The 16,625-nt window shown below is 54.4% G+C and overlaps 1 protein-coding gene across 8 annotated transcripts in view; it reads right to left on the reverse strand.

Moving 5' to 3' along the window:
- Positions 1-16,625, reverse strand: part of ZNF536 (zinc finger protein 536) — a 378,875-nt gene that overhangs the window by 112,830 nt on the left and 249,420 nt on the right. For 6 of the 8 annotated variants that reach the window (XM_033128585.1, XM_033128581.1, XM_033128582.1 and 3 more), the window contains one exon: positions 12,273-13,814. In XM_033128585.1, the coding sequence (XP_032984476.1) occupies positions 12,273-13,814 (1,542 nt within the window). Of the gene's footprint in view, positions 1-4,213; positions 5,080-11,573; positions 13,815-16,625 lie in introns of those variants that run through there. The other 2 variants (XR_004425151.1, XM_033128588.1) reach the window with 2 other exon arrangements.

Here is a 16,625-nt window from a genome sequence, read left to right on the forward strand (position 1 = left end):
CCTCCCCTGCCCTGGGAGGGGCCTCAGGGGCCCCAGAGCCCCAGAGCTTCCCCTCTCCTGTGTCCCAGAATGCGAGGTCAGCCGCCTGACATCACCTCCAGCACCTCCCGTTGCAAACCCTGCCGAGAAAAAGAACTGGGGACTTCACAAACCACCCACCATCGGGGAAACCCAGCTGTTCAACCTCTGCAAACAAGAGGTAATTATTCACTCTGCAAGGGCGTGTACCCCGAGGTCCTCAAGAAAGTTTCCCTTGTGGTTTAAAATTGATCGCCCGAGTGTGGCCTAGAGACATTTTCAGCCCAAAGTTCTCAGACAAAGCAAGAGCCAGTAGTACAAGCACTCCGCTCCCACTGGCCGACCACTGGCGTTTTTCAAATCTCCTACCTGTGAATCCTTGGCAGCATTAGAACAAGGAACACAGGTCCAGTGGAGCGTACGGTGTTTTGTGTGCTTCCTGGGCCTGGGGTCACTGGACACCCACACGGGGTCCTCCAGGGAGACGTTCAGTCTGGGGATGAGGGAACCCCAGGCGGCAGGGCCGACAGAAGCCCCCAGGGGGAGTGCAGTGGGTGGGGAGGGAGGGCACCTGCTTCACGCTGCCCTGTCCGCCGCACGTGGCAAGGCCTCAGCGGGCTGTGAGCTCTCATGGGAGCTCTGCCTCAGGCCTGTGTGGTGACAGAAATGGGGTCACTTGCCAACTTCTGGGCCACTCACTCAGTCACTGTGTCCCCTGAGGACATAGGAGGGAACACACATGGGACAAGTCACGTTTAATCGAAGCAAAAGCCAAGGCCTGAGCAGTTGACACTGGAGGCAGGACACGCTGTCCCAAACTAGGGGATCCTGCTGGCAACCCCGAGGCTGGAAGGGCCCACGCCTGCGGCACAGTGGGACGTGAGCCTCACCTCTTGGGGCCTCCTTCCTCTCCCCTGGGTGACAGTGGCCGCAGTGTCGGGAGGGAGTGGAGGCTCCCAGGATAACACCCACCCAGGGGCTCACTGAACTGTCGCACTGGACCTGGAAAGTGCCTGAGGACACCTCACTTCTCATGAGAAATGCCATCTCTGAAGCTCAGCTCTGAACACAAGAGGTTGAAAATGGAGAAAGGGCCGAACAGTCAGGTTCCCGGGTACCACCACAGACCCCAAAGTCACTATACTGACTCCCTCTTTTTGAAAAAGGTATTTTGACTGATTTCCAGAAAGAAGAGAAATTCCTCAGTGCTCTTCCTACGACTTAATAAAAATGTCTCGGTGACGAGCCCCACGACAGAACTGGTCTTGCCCAAGCGGAAACCCTACATGTCCACGTACCCGGGAGAATGCCAGCTGAACTCCCACCCCAGGGCCCTGCCCAGGTCCCAGGTCAGCTGAAAAGTCAAGGCAGGAAGGGATCATGAGTGTGGGACCTGGGAGGGGAGTGAGGCGACTTCCAGGTGCTCCCTCCTTTCCCTGATGGGGGACTGGTGCCCAAAACAGAGTAAGTGGCCCGGGCTCCTTGGAACTCAACTGCTGGTCTCCTGACCCCAGGTCAGCCTGTCCCTAGGCTGAGGGGCTGTACTTCTCAATATCGAGAATCATGGAATGTGTACCTGTCCTTGGTGCTCGGCGACCTTCGGCAGTGTACCCAGGGCATCAAAGCTTCCAGGGCCAGGGGCTCCCGCTTGCAGTGGACACTGCTGCGCCCCACCCTCCCCTTGCATCCCCCGGGCAGGCCACTGACCTTCTGTTTCTCTCTGGTCCTAAGAAGACTGCTCGGCTGTTGGGTGGGCTGGCGGCCCCTCACTTGATGAGAGCTGCAGAGCTGGTGGATAAGTACCTCAGCTGCTGCAGCCTTCGGGGTAACTCTGAGGTGAGCTGTACACAGCACCCTAGAGGGTCCGGAGACACGGGGCCCACTCCTGGAGCCGTAGCCCCCGTCTCGTTACACGCCCACGCTAGCCTTCTTCCTTCTCCTACTCCCTCACGCATGCACCCACGTCCTTATTGCAGGGTCTGCTTTGAGGAGACCCAAAGGCCAGCAACGAGGCTTGAGAAGACTGAAAAGATTAACAGGCTCTCACCCGGACTCTGCCTGAGCCCCTAGTTACCCGGGAGGCCCTGTGCGTCCCAGAAAGACACCCACCGCCAGCCCTGCCCCGGGCGCGGGCAGCACCTCAGTGGGGGCCTGTCCCTGTAGTCTGCCCAGGCCTCCCCCAGGACACGCACAACACTGGAGTCAAAAGAGAAAAGCAACTTGTCCATCACATAAAAAGAGCAATAATTTGGTAAATTAATAGCAAATTTTCTCTCCCCGCTTGGTTGCCTTTCTCCTTTTATGTGGATAATTGAGAGCACATTATATTAATTTGACAACAACAGAAGTTCAAAAAGAAGCCTTAACCTTGGGAGCACGGGCTGCTATCAGAAGGGTGTGTCTGGACAAGTCCACGCACAGCACAGCAAAGCCCTCAGAAAGCCAGCCAGCGTCTGGCTGCACAAATGGGTGGGCACTTCTGCTAACGAAGACACTGTGCCGAGTTCCTCAACTTTCACCTTGAAAATGCACACAGCTTCCTCGGGAGGCAGAACATGCCCACGCAGGGCCAATCCCGCCAGTGGGCCGCTGCATAGGAAGCAGTGTAATTTAATCACCATGACGACTGAGTAAAAGTGACGATACATGAGCAACAACCACGCCCCACGTGGGATTCTTTCAGGTACTTCAGAGCATCCAAATGTCACCAGTGCAAACCTATTCCCCAGCGCATGTAATGAAGCAGAGGGTTTGCAGGCTCTGTGTCGCCATGAAGACCAGAGCCCCCTCCCTTCCTCGGCCTAGGCCACCTTAGCCACAGTCGCCTCCTTGAAACTCCACCCTCATCTACAAGGGGGCCTCTTGTCCTCCTGGGACCAGTGGGTTATCGCCACTCGGGAAGGGCAGGTCTGGGCTGCAGGGCCAAAGGCAGATCCAGGCCAGTAGGCGATGCTGGTTACCCCAAGTTGAGTTCAGCAGGAGAGGCTTGCTGTAATCCCACACGGGGTGGGGGGCCAGGAAACAGAACTGCCCACCCCCGCACAGAGCTGTGAAATGAAGCCAGCTGGTCCCACAGACCTGAAGCCACCCAGCCCGCTCGCTCTGCTGCACGCAGGATATTCCCGAGAATACCTGACTGTGAGAGCGAGTGAGGGGGGCAGTTGGAAACGGGTGGGGGTGCTGTGTGGGGAGCATGAGAGGAGGGAGGAGGCAGGGCCTTGGCTCATGGACGAGAATGCACCAAGGTTCCTCTAAGCCCCAAAAGTTCACACTGGGGAGCGACTCAGGAAGAGCTCCTGCCTTGGCAGTGGAACTGCATAGAGTGTTGGGGGGCTGGACCCCCTGCAGCGAGGACAGAACATCAGATGTGGGTCAGCTGCCCCAGGGAGCCTTCCCTGTCCTTCAGCGCACCCCTCCCTTCCTAAGGCCGGCCACTCACGCTGCCCTTGACCCCTGGGCCCACCCCTGCCGGACTGGCAAGGCCAATGCATGGTGTCAGCAGGGTTCCCGAGTGTGCAGACTGACTATAGGAGGTGGTCAGTGTCTGGGGCAACTCGTGCCACCCTGAGCAGAGGTGTGAGGCCTCCAGCAGCCTTCAGCAGAGCCCACTCTTCCCACCGCGCTCCAGGCTCGAGGCATTGGTCCAGAGGGGTCTTGAGGGTGCCCCTTGCCTAAATGGAGGGGCTGGTGGTGAGCCCCTCCTTGGGGGCTGCAAATGTAGCTCCTCAAACCACACGGGGCTTCAGGCCTCAGCCGAGGGAACACACACCTCACAGAGATGCCACATGCCTGCAGAAGTGACGCTGGTCCCCAGGAGCCACCAGGAGGTGAGAACCCACAAGAGGACGCAGGTGAATTCTCCCTGGCACCACACTGAGGCAGCCAGCATGCTCTGTGCCTCAGTTTCCCCTACCCACGGGGCCCGTGAGTGGCTGGTGTCTAGACGAGTGCCCCAGTCACTCGTATAGAGATGCACCTGTCATCTGGTCCCACCCACTCAAATCGGGAGGCCCCTGTACATTTGCGTGTTTGTGAATCGTTACTTGTGGGGCCCCAAAGATGGGTGGAAAAGGCAACATGTCAACCTAGGAACAGCATAACTAATACCCCAGTGTCCTCCTGAGGCTTCCAACAGAGAGAAGGGCAAGCGGCGAGGGGAACGAATTAACATAATGACGCAAAGTGCTCTGGAGTTTCACAGCTTTTTATTAGCAATAGAAGATGTTATCGAAGCATTTTTAGTACTGTTTTACATTCCATTCATAAACGACCTAACTTGTAACTCGGCATACAGCACACGTAAGGATATAGTTTGACACGTATTCAGAAAGCTACAATTGTTACAACGTACATGCCTTGTTACCAGGAACACCGTAATGTATCTTCTAGTTACTTCCACAACACTCTGTTCCACAACACAGGGCAGCCCGCACAAGGCGACACATCTTGCTTCAATCACCGATTCTAAGCTGTGGGCGTGAGGGTGACTGTCATGTGTTCCTGGTGAAGGTGACGACCTGACACAATATTAAACTAGCGATATTACTGCTTAAATACTATGGAGAAAGGTAAAGACTGTACTTTTCTGTATTCTTCTAAAGTGTGACAAAGAACAGGACAACGCGACACGCGCGGTAACACTGACCACACCATCGCAGGGCCACCTCTAGAAGCCGTGCTGAGCTGGCATCGCAGGCCCCCGGTCAGGCTTCCCACAGGTGAGGGACCTCCAATCCACCAGCGTATGTGACGCGGGGTCCCCAACTTTGAGGGCATCTTCTCTCCCGCTGCAGCCACTAAGCCTTCGCAGTCCGTGAGTGACAGTGGAACATATGGGGCAGTATTTTTAGCCTCCCTGATTCTCTGCCACACACACTGTAGGCTGGTGTGCCAGGCGTATACACATACCTGTGCCAACAGTCATTATTTATTCAACACACATATGTGTATACATTCTTGTCTTGACTTGACGCGCTTAACAAGCTGCAGAGGGCCGCCACGGAGCGCGGGCACACAAGGGCGAGTCCAGCTAGAGCGACTAGGACAGGGGGTGTCACTTACCTGCAAGGAAACGTGCAGACTCATTAAACAATCTGGAAAGCGTGTGAGCTATAGGCATCTGAAAGCAGGGGCAGGGCCACATTCCCTAATTGTTTAATGGGATAATGACAATAAAGCGATATTTATAAAACGTGGTCCCTCCGTCCCTGGCTCAAGCAAGAATAGTCGACGTGAAGAGAGCAGGCTGGCAATTAGGCGTAAAGGTACCGCCGATCGGCGTAAGTAATAGGACATAATTACTACTCATCTGAAGCCCGGGCTTGCACACAACATCTGAATCTCAAAAAGGAAGAACCCGATTCCTTCTGCAGCTAAGATGTGGCATGTATCGGGAGGGCTGCCCGTCCAGCCATGCCTTTCACGCGGCATCCGTAAGTGTGCTCAGCCCGGGGCACCTGCACCCAGCTCCCAACGGCCGTGGGGCTGAACTGCGCCTGTCTGCGTGGAGTGGCGGGGCCGGCCGGGGAGCCGGCATTTCCCTGGGGATGTGGGTGTCCGTTCTGACAACACTCTATTCTCTCACATTCTCCTCCTCCCTCCTGACCTTAAGTCCTTACTGGGGAGGAAAAGTATGAGTGTGTGTGTGTGATGTGTGAGTGTGCGGTGTGTGTATATGATGTGTGTGCATGTGTGACTGTGTGTGAGTGTGAGTGTGTCTGTGTGTGTGTGTGTGTGTGTGCGCGTGTGTGTGCTGAGCCAAACAGCTCTTGCTCTCCTCACCCACCCTGGGCCTGGTCCTGGGCCGTTGGTGTCACACAAGCCAGAGATAATAAGGACACGAGACCACAGCGAAAGCTACCAGAGTTTTCTCCTGCTTCAGAGGCACTGTTGATTCAGACAGTTGCTTTTGGAGCCAAAAATATGCAGCAAAAGGAAAGGAACATAAACAAGGCTAAATGTCACCAGTGTTTGCCGACTTACAGACACCGTCCATTTGTTTGTTCTGAAATGGGGACTGGATCATCTGGCAAATACAGTGCTATTCACACAACAGTTCTGTCATCCTGCAGTGCAGACGACATCCCGCCAGTGGCATTCCCATTTAATTTAGAAAGAGGGAAGGAGAGGAAGAGAAGAACGTGAAAGAGTTTGCAGAGGGCTGCCCTTCAAAGAGGCCACCCCTTTGTCAACGCTCTGCAGGGATCGAGGCTTTGGAGGAGGCAGTGGAGAGCCCGCCTCGGGTGCTGGCTTCTGTGGGAGCCCTTGGGGACAGCACCTCCTCATTAGCCACCAGAGTCAGCCAGCCAGCAGGCGCAGCGCACGGAGGACGGAGTGCGGGGGATTTGCCCCAACTTACAGGACGAGCCAAACGGTCCTCCCTCCTGGGACCTGCCATCAGGCCCTGGACGCACACTGCTGCTGGGAGCAGGCTGGACCGTGGGAGCCAATGGCCGACGTGTGAAGGATGAATGGAGCAGAGAGAGCAAGTGCTACACGGCCTGTGGGCGCGTCCGCTCGTGCTAGGGAGGCGGGACACTGCCTGGGGCGGCAAATGAAGCATGGCGGCTCCAGGGACAAACCCCCCAGCCAAGACCCTGGGCCCCACACCTGGCAGACTCAGGTGCTGTTTCTCTTACTGCACCATTTTCCGAATGTAACCTCCTTTCTCAGGGCTGCACGTGAGCACTCAGAATCTGCCCCAGGCATGGGTACGAGCAGTACCTTCTCAGGCGTCCCCATGGATGCACAGCAGTGGTCACTGTGCTTTCATACCCTGGCCATGGCACCTGGGAACCCCCGAATGACTGCAGACCTTGGCCACTGTTGGTCAGACTGAGGAGGTGACACGTGCTTCACACCCTGAGGCACTGGCCTTACATTAGGAGCAGAGCTGGGCAGAACCCACTGTGAAGGGATGTCATCACAACATTGCCAGAATCACCTTCTAGGCTGACATTCCCACGTGCCAATGCCTCGGCATGGCAGACACGAGGAAACAAGTGTCGGGGACCTTGATGGAAAGCAAGACTTGTGCTTCCCAGAGCAGAAGGGATGCTGCGGCCGAGAGAGGTTTGGACTCGGGCATCACTGCCCCCTGCACCATCATGTGGACATTCACCTCCGCTGTAAACACAGCTCAGCTGAGAGCCGCCAGTCTGGGCTCCTCACCCACTGCCCTTTCCATCCTCACGCTCTGCCCATCAGTGAGGAAACTGAGTCTTTCCAGAGCAAGCTGGCCTTGAGCCTTTGTCCTCTGCCCACCTTGGCCACAGTGGGGTGGTTCTGGAAGCACCATGAGTCACGGGAGGGGCCTGTCCTGGAAGTCTTTAATGCACAGGCAGAGATGGGGCCTCCAGAAACAGGTGCCCAGGCCATCTGGCAGCACAAGTCCTCTCGGTCTGGGGTGTCTGTCACACCTCTGACGTTGGCATTAAATGGCAGTAGACAGAGCCCTGCAGCTGCTGACCAGGGTCCTCCCTGCCTCGTCTCACTGGCCAGTGGGGTTAGGGCGCACAGGTTTCTGCATGTTCTCGAGGGACAGACACAGCAATGCATCCGTCTCGACACTTAGAGGAGGAGCCCGTTACTCCACGGCCGACTCGAGCCCCAAGCCTGTTTTCATAAGCAGTTTACTGGGACACAGCCGGGCCTGTTTGTGTCCTCAGCCGGGGGTTGCAGCAGAGACCTTAGGGCCTGCGAGCCTCAGGGGTTACTGTCTGGCCTTCTCAGGAAACCCCTGCTTTAGACTGTATGGCTGGGAAAACGGTGAACCTTTTCAGACTGCCTCTGCAGGACATACGAGGCTTTGGGGGACAGAAGTCACGTTGAAGAGAGTTCAGCTTGGTTGTCCAGGCTCATTTCATTATACATTTTAGAACCCAGTCGGAAAGAGGGTGAATGGACCCTATCTTTTTTTCTCTTTTTTGGAAAGGGGTGTCCCAGCTCCCTCAGTGCTAAGAGTGATGCCGAGACTCGGGGCTGGGAGGCCAGCTTCCCAATAACCTGAGAATAATACGTTGGGAACACTGGGGCTATTGCTGTGACTGGCCCTGCCTTCTCGCTCACTTCCTCTGACTCCTGGCGGGTCGCTCATCTGACAGGCACTGTACCAGGCCCTCGTGCCCGGGGTAGACAGTCTCAGACTCTCCTGGCTCAGCCTGGCTTCCCTGAACCGTGGCTCCTGACCAGAGGTCAAAGGCGGGGCGCGGGAGGCATGCTCTTCTCACGGCGTTTCCCTTCGTCTGCCTTTAATTCCCGCCATCAGCCTTCCCCCGGGCTCACCAAGGGGCACAGAGCAGACTCTGCCTGCAACACGCAGCACATGCTGGTCCCAGCCATCTGCCTTCAGTCTGAGAGGCAGGGAGCAAGGGTGATCTGGTCACTGTCCAAACCCACAGCCTCTGGGGGAAACAAGCTTTGTGACCCGGCGTGTGGCCAGCCCCACTGTGCTGTGGGCCCCCCTGTCTGAAGCCCGGGCCTGCGCTGCTCTCTTGGATCTCCAAGCTACTGGCTGACCCAACAGTTCATTGGGTTTCTCGGACTGGACAAGGGTTTGTCTGCTCTGTCTTGTCAGTGGAGATAAACGCTCTCTGGTCTCCCCTTGCCCCCTAACGAAATACAGGCGGTGTCAAAAAATGTATACGCATTTCAAGAGATGTTATCTATGCTCAAGCAGCAGTTCGCTGTCATCAGAAGTGTCTGGACACTGATGGGAACCACTTTGAGCACCTCTTGTCATTGCAGAAGTCAAACGTGCCTCATATTCATCTTTTGTTATCGGTATATGTTGAGTATTACAATTTTAATACCGTTTTCTTCCTTTCTTAAAATGTCTATACATTTTTTTGGCGCCCTCTACCTTCATGTGGCTCCTGCCCCATTACACAACCAAGGTCAAACACCTTCCGACAAAACTGAGGACACATCCACATTTCCCAATGGCACAAGAGTGGCCTTGTACATCATGTTCTTCAACAGAACTAAGACATGTGGGCCACACCTGGAGTCACCTCAAGAAATGAGAGCTCTGATTGGAGCAGGATTTCACATGATGAGGTCACGCCCTAGTGGGACCTGACGCACTCCCGGAGGCACAAGCTCCCCCCAGGCCGTGGGGAAGCACCTGACAGGCTAACACCCTGCTCTCTGCGGAAGGCCTTTTTGAAAACCCACGCTCCGGCTCTCAGCGTGGCACATGCTCTGCCCACTCCTGCCCCAGTGACTGGCTGCCCGTCTCTTGGTTGTCTCTCTCGTGTGCACCAGGGTTAGTGCACCAGCTGGGAGTGAGCAGCACACACTGCCCAGGTGCGTCTGTGACACTAAGGAATGAAGGCCAGAGCTATAGGTCAGGAAGCAGCCAGGCAGAATTAGGGAAGAGCCGGGAGTAGAGCCGACTGTATGTGTGTCACCCACAGACAGAGGGTGCAAAGCCACCTTTCCCGTCACCAGCATGTGTCAGCGGGGCTGCTGAGCTCTGTGGGGTGTCTACATGATTGGAATGAGCTTTGTACCGATGCTTCTTCAAACACGTTCACACTGCACAAGAACAGACACAGCCGGACACTAGCATCTCCTCCCAGCCTGTGTCTCGGCCGTCAGAGTGGAGACAGGGTTTACAACGAAATCAGACCCCACACTTTCCTGGGATGAGAAATTCTGGACTAATTCTTTGGTTTGGCAAAGCCTAGTGTTGAGAGCAGAGCCGGCCTCGAGCTGGCTGGCCACATCGGCTCTGAGTGGAGCGGAGCTGGCGGAACAAACATGAGGAGCAGCGGCTCCTGCTGGCCATAGATTCTCCCCTGCAAAGGCAGCCAATGGGGCGTTCAAGTTTTCAACTCTCATTTGTGCTTCTTGAAATTCTACAAAGAAAGTGAAAAACGTCCCCAAATGCCCTGTTGGTAGCCCACTGGATTGAAGACTTCCAGATAGCATCCTAGGGAGGACGACCGTGCCTGGCCCTCCTGGGTCCTGGGGCACCACAGCGGCCACCAGGAAAATAGGAAGAGGGTATTGATTGGGGGAGTGGGAGCTGGTCAGGGTCAGGCCCGTCTTGGAGCAAAAGAACAGTGCCTGCACCCCACCCCAAGCAAACACACAGCCCAAAAAGGCCCTTCCTGCTGGCTTCGCAGCTGAAGCAAGAGGGTGTGAAGACACAGGCAAATGAACCAGAACTTGGGAGTCACTAAACACAGGCCATTTCTGGCCACAGTTACCCCGGGCAGCTTGCCGAGTATGAGGTCCAGCAGTGTGACGTGGACCCTCTGCTGGGGAGCCAGCAGGATGCTTTCTGCCCGGCTGGCCTGAGGGTCTTCATCCCCTTTTTGGAGAAGGGCCACAACTCACTCCCAGCGTGTGTCACCCAGTGGCTAAAAGGTTGACTAAGCAAAGCTCTTTGCACGTACCCAGGAAATGTGGGTGTGGGTGGGAGGTGGGGAGTGAGCTGCTATTAGGGGAGGGGTGAGACGTGCCTACGAGCTGCAGCTCCCAGGGAAGAGGCTCCAGACAAAGCAGGCTCCCTGGTGCTGGTCCCAACACTCACTGGGCGACAAGGGACACCGTTGCGTGAATCTCCTCAGAGGCGGGCAGCCCTCCTTCAGCACTGATAATGGGAAGACATGGGACGATGGGAAAATTCATGGGGGTAATAGGAGCTCCTCTCAATAATAAGAACTTATGCGCATGCCGACTTTTCATCCCTGCTGATGCCCGGGTTCCTGGCAGGAACGAGGGTCCTGCTTACGTATTTGAAAGAACTGAAAATAGACTTAAAAAAAAAAAAAAAAACCTGCAAAGAACAATAAAAAAGAAACCACCCCAATCACAAACATAAAACAATAAAAAAAAAAAAAAAAAAAAGACTTAACCGTCACTCCCCTAGAAGAAAAGGGAAAAAAAATATGGACTGATATAAAACCCTTTTTTCCTTTAAATATTGTTTCTAACAGCTTCGAAACTAATGGACTGTATGGGCTAAAAATAGAACTGGGGGTACCAGTCAGCGGGGCTTTGTGAATCACTCAGCATAAGGAACTGTCAATATTTTTTTGAGCTGCCAGAAATCCATTTAGTGATTTTTGACAATTCAAAAAATATTTCTGACTGCTTGATCTAGTTCTTAGTGAATTAAGGAAGAAGAGAGGGAAAGAAATATATCAATTTAAATTATGAAACAAGTCCAGCTTCCTGACCCTCCTGGGTGCTAAAAGGACGTCAGGATTCAGAGGTTGAGAAACACTCCCTTCCCCCCACCAGTGCATTGAAGTCCCAGGAATCGATCCACAGGTCTAAGGGGCTCAGGGGCACCGTCGTGACCGTGGCTACACCCGCGGTCGCTTTTCTGCAGTGAGGGTGTTTGGGGCTGGGGACGTACTGAGCTTCTCGGGGGAAGGATGCTGTCCGGTCGGAGTAACTGAGAGCCAAGGCAGGGCCGGTGATGCCCCCTGCCCACCAATATTCATTCGATCCAACTCTAGGCTTCACATGTATTATAATGTCTTGAGATTGGGAATTACTGGGGGACGGGGGGTAACCGCATTAACGAGGTAGAGAAGTACCAGTTTGCCCATGAGAGGAGGCAGGCATGGATCCGAGACACACAGGATACCACTCCCCAACCGGCACGGCACCACGCACATGTCTCGTCAGAGCAGCAGACAGACAGGTGAAGAGACGGATGGACACAAGGCTATCACAGAAAGCCAGAGTCACGGTCACTGACATTTGGTCTGTCTACAGGCGAGTCAGAAACACCCCACACCATCTCCCTGTTTGGAGAGGCTGTCACTTTATTTCTATGTGTGGTCAGGGTGAGTTACCCTCTAAGTCAGTGTACGGTTTAAGAAAGCAGATTGGCTCAGCAAAGCAGTAAGCGGGTATCAGGCCTCTTATGCATAAGCTGAAAATACTGAGAAGTTTGCAAGTTACCATGTCTCTTTTACCTTTTGTTTTTAAGTATTTCCCCCATTCAAGATATAGATTAAAACCAGGAGTCGTTCACACCGTGAGACGGCACTCCCGCCTCCCATGCCTTCCGGGCAGGGGTGTCAGGTCATTACAAAGCAGATGGGACCCCAAGCACGAGCTCTGCAACGTCCAGCGAAACCGACCCGCACGATTGTCTACGCTGCATTGTCGGGGCCCTTTTATGTTTAGTTCAAAATCTGCTCCTGGGGAAGTCTAACCCGCTTTTAGAAATGCACACTCAGCACTCGTGTTTGGGAAATGCACTGAAGGAAGAGGATTCTAGAACTCACCACACAAGTCTGGCCTCTTGACACATCCAGCATTTGCTGTCCCACCTGCAAGTCCGTTAAAGGCGGCTAAGCCGTCAGAACCGTAGGCCCTGAGGACCGACAGCATGTTCACCGGCTTCTCCAGGCCAGCCGAGGGGTCCTGCGCTGCAAGGAGGCCCGGGCCGTGCCACTGCTTCTCGGATGCCTGGGGGAAAGGTGCCACCAGTCCCTGGACGGGCTGGGAGGTGCCCGCGGGCAGCAGGCCTTCCCCACCGTCGCTGCCGCCGTCCTTGCTGAGGGCGGCCTGCGGCTTGCTCACCATGTCCGGCTCCGTTTCGACCTCCTCTTCATCATTGTTCTCCCCCGTGGTGGAGCCCATGTCCTCCGAGGAGGCGATGTCGGAGAGGTCATCGGCAGTGTCCTGGTGTGCGGTGTCGGGGACCAGGATGGGCGCGTCATCCTCCGGGTGGGCCTTCCCATCAGGCCCCTTGTTGGGGCCGGAACTGGAGGCCCCCGAGCCCACGGCACCTGGGTAGACGCCAAACTGCTTGTAGAAGTGTGTCGGGAAGTTACAAATGGCGGGGTCCACGTGGCCGGGCCACGGGCCACTCTTCTGCTCCCCCAGCGTCTCTTTGACTTGTGCTTGGGCCATCTTCTCGGAAGCAGAGTCCAGAGGCCCGATCAAGTTGGCGAGGGCCGTCTCCTTGCTGGACAGCGCCGAGGGCAGCACGGCCGCTTTGCTCGCCTCCCGGGCTTGCTCTCGGCAGGTGACGGCCACCCCCAGAGCACTGTCCTTGCGTTTGGCTTTGCCCAGGTGGTTGGCCTGGAGATGAAGGGCCATCAGCTCCATAGATGACGTCGTGAAAGCACAAAACAGGCAGCCGTGCCACGCGACGCTGTCCTGCACCGTCACCTGGGAGCCCGGGAGGGAGGCGGCATCGGGTCGCACAGACAGGTCCAGGGGCTCATACTGGGACTTCTCCGACCGCCTCAGGGACGCCTTCCCGCTGCCCTTGGCCTCACCACTGTCTGCCCCGTGGGCCTTCGTGGAGGCAGGTTCGGCCAGGGCTTTGTCCTTCTTCTCCTTCTCCTTCTTCAAGGAGCCTAGGACAAAGCTGTCCATGAAGGCTTGCAAGGACCCTTGGAAAGTCACACCGTTGCTCGCAATACTTTGATAGGCTCTTCCAATTTCAGAGAAGTGGGTACTTTTGGAAGGAAGGTCGGAGCCTTTCAGCGTGTCTGAAGGGGCCTCAGAAGACACACCAGCAGCCTGCCCGGGGTGGTCACCGGACGAGAGCACCCCTGACGTCCACTGCTGAGAGGCAGGGCCAGCGCGGAAGTCGATTCCGGAGAGACCCTTAAAAGTGCCCCTCAGGATGTCTGGCCTGATAAACAAAGCAGCTTTGCTGGGCAGCTCGTCCCTGGGGTCTTGGCCTGGGGGCTGTCCGGCCAGGGGCCCGGCTCCATTCTGTCGCTCCCGGTGATGCCGCTCCAGGTGGTACTTTAAGGATGCAGACTGGGTGCCGGCATAATCACAGTGGGGACACTTGTAGGGCTTCTCACCTGCAAGTTTTCGAGAGAGGAGAGAAAAGTGTGTTTATGTCACTGTGGTGTGCTGAGCAAGGCTACAAGGATCAACATTTGTTCTTGGAAACAAAGCAGCTCAAACCAATAATTAGTTAGGGAACAACTGTTTTTTAATAGAAGAATAATTCGTACTCTTAAGCTTTTTTAATGATTTTGTACCATTTGGGACTATTCAGGAATGACATACGATCTACACACAATTAGCTATCTTTTTCTTTATCTAACATGTGAAAACGGCTGTAGATTTAAAAGCTATGATTATGAAAATTAAGCATAATAATTTCAACCACAGTGATCATTAAAAGTAGAAGTTTAAAAAGACAAAGTATGTAACAAATGGGTGGTTGCGATATTTTGTGTGTACAATAGCTCTAAAATTTGTTTAAATTATACACATGGAAACCATTTTTAAACCTAAAAATTTTATGGCACTGTTACGCAAGACTGAAATGAATGATTTAAGTCTTGCTCTGCAGTAAATCATGGATATAATTAGCAAATGGCATACTGCACGAGTAATTTATCATTATTTGGAGGGCACCATTCCAGACGGGCTCAGCTATCTGCAGACCTACTGCATTGTTTCTAAATAAAGAACTATAAATACCGATTCTATAAAATATTAATACCATTACAGTGCCTTATGATTGCAGCATGTAAAGACATATAGTTAAGATAAAAAGTAGTCAATAAAACTTAAAAGAAAATGAGTAATAAAAAGGTACAAAATATACTTAGTTTCTGTATTTGAAATTAACATTATCTACTGGTCTTTGTAGTGCCTTAAATTTGTACTAACGGCAAACCTAACGCTCCGGCAGTGAAATGTGTAATTTACCTGTAATAAGCGCTTTCCAGAGAATAAAAATAGCATTAAAGAGTGTTTTAAAACATATAAGACCATTTTCCTGAATTAAATATTTATTTAAATTCTACACCCGACTTCTATTGTTCTTCACACCACAGAAAAGACGCCAGCACCTACAACTTATATGAGCCCACGTGTGGGCTGGAGGAAGAGAGGAGGCTAAACAAATGTGGCTTTCAGTATTTTCCAAGAATGTGTTAGCAATCCAGGGTCTTTTCCAGACTTTGGAATGGAAAGCTCTCTGGAGGGAATGGGACTGTGACAGTCCCTGCTAGCTTGCTCACAATAGCGCCCTGTCAATAAGCACAATTACTTCTCCGAGGAAGCTCAGCATCACCACCCCTTCCTCTCTCCTATTGTGAAACAGGCCAGCGTGAAAAGCAAGAGCAGATCACTGGTGAGTGGGGAATTCTGAACACACTTCCCTGGGCCTGGTCTCAGCCAACCTCCCATCCTCCAGGCGGAGGGCATTTGACGGGGGGCCGGGGCTGCTGGACTCAGTAACCCAGAGGACCAGCAGCCCAGGTCCTGAGCAGGGGACCCCACGTCACCTGCAGATTGCACGCCGGTCTCATCAGCAGGGTGGCCACACGAGAGCAGCTGCAGGCCCCCTCTGCACAGCTCAGAGATGGCCTTTAGGTCTGGGAAGGGGGCCTACCTGGCATCTACTTATCTCAGTGGAAAGCTCACGGTCAGCTCTGGCTAACCAGTGCATGGACCTATTTTCTTCAAGGCGGAAGCTCTCCCCTTGACGTAAAGGTGCACACGGCTCCAGGCACTGTTTCTCACGTCTCGCACTCAATCCTGTGCGTGGCCATCGCACTGGAGGCCGGAGCACCCTAAGTAGGACAGCTGTTGTGGACGGGGCCCCTCTGGCTGAACTGGGAGCCTGGTGGCCTGTGGGAGACTGACGTTGTAGTGTTGGGCCGTGTGACAGGAGAGCCTGATGAGGCTCTGCACCCTGGCTCTGGGTCCATGGGAACCCGCGGGGGGGGGGGGGGGGCGCAGGTACTGAGTGAGACTCGGGCTGCATCTCGGGAACGCACTGGAAATGGTTAAGTGCATCTCAATCATCAATCAAATCAGGGCTTGTGGACAACGCCTGGGCATTCACCAGCAGGAGCCACGGAGGGAGAGTGTGGCCTTGCCTGCAGGCCTGGGTGGGGTGGGGGTGCACGATGCACGGAGGCTGGGCAGATTTCCAGGGACGTGCATTTGAAATGCACACTGGGGCAGTGGTTCTCACAGGGTGCTGTGCACTGGAGTCCCCAGAGGACTGTCGGCACCTGTCCTGATCCCTAGGTCTGGGGTGGGGGCCACAGTGCGTAGTTTCCACCAGCATCCATAGTGACTGTGATGCCGACAGTGGGAAGGTCACACTTTGTGAAACCAAAGTGGAACTGCTCAGGGAGCTTCACAAAAGTGCCAAAATCTAGAGCTCCTCCCGCCCCAGCTCTCTCTCCAGAAATTCTGCTGATTTCCCCAGGGTTCAGACTGGGCACTGGGGCTCTCAAAGGCCCCACATGGCCTCCATGAAGTTCGATGGAGATCCCCTGCTCAGAGCCTCTCTGGGAAGCGGCCTTTTAGGTAGAGACTGGGTGGCTTAGCAGGGAAGGGTGTCTGGACCGCTGGACCCCAAGAGGTGCTTGGGGAGTCTGAAATGGGGCCAGAGATCCCTGGGCACATGCGTCCCATCTTGGGACCTGTGCGGTGAGAGGATGGTGCATGTGCTCTCTGAGGCCTCAGGTCAGCTCTAAAACCCAGATGCATGTGTGTATACGTGTACACCCCACACACCAGAAAAGCGCAAATTCATTCACACATGTTTCCTGATTGAATGAACTGATGGATAAACGTACACCTCATATCTCTCCCAAGTTGGGAGAGGAATTGACTGAAGCAGCAAAGAGACAAGATTC

Source organism: Rhinolophus ferrumequinum, chromosome 15, assembly GCF_004115265.2.
Source record: "Rhinolophus ferrumequinum isolate MPI-CBG mRhiFer1 chromosome 15, mRhiFer1_v1.p, whole genome shotgun sequence".
In the NCBI taxonomy this organism is placed as follows: Eukaryota; Metazoa; Chordata; class Mammalia; order Chiroptera; family Rhinolophidae; genus Rhinolophus; species Rhinolophus ferrumequinum.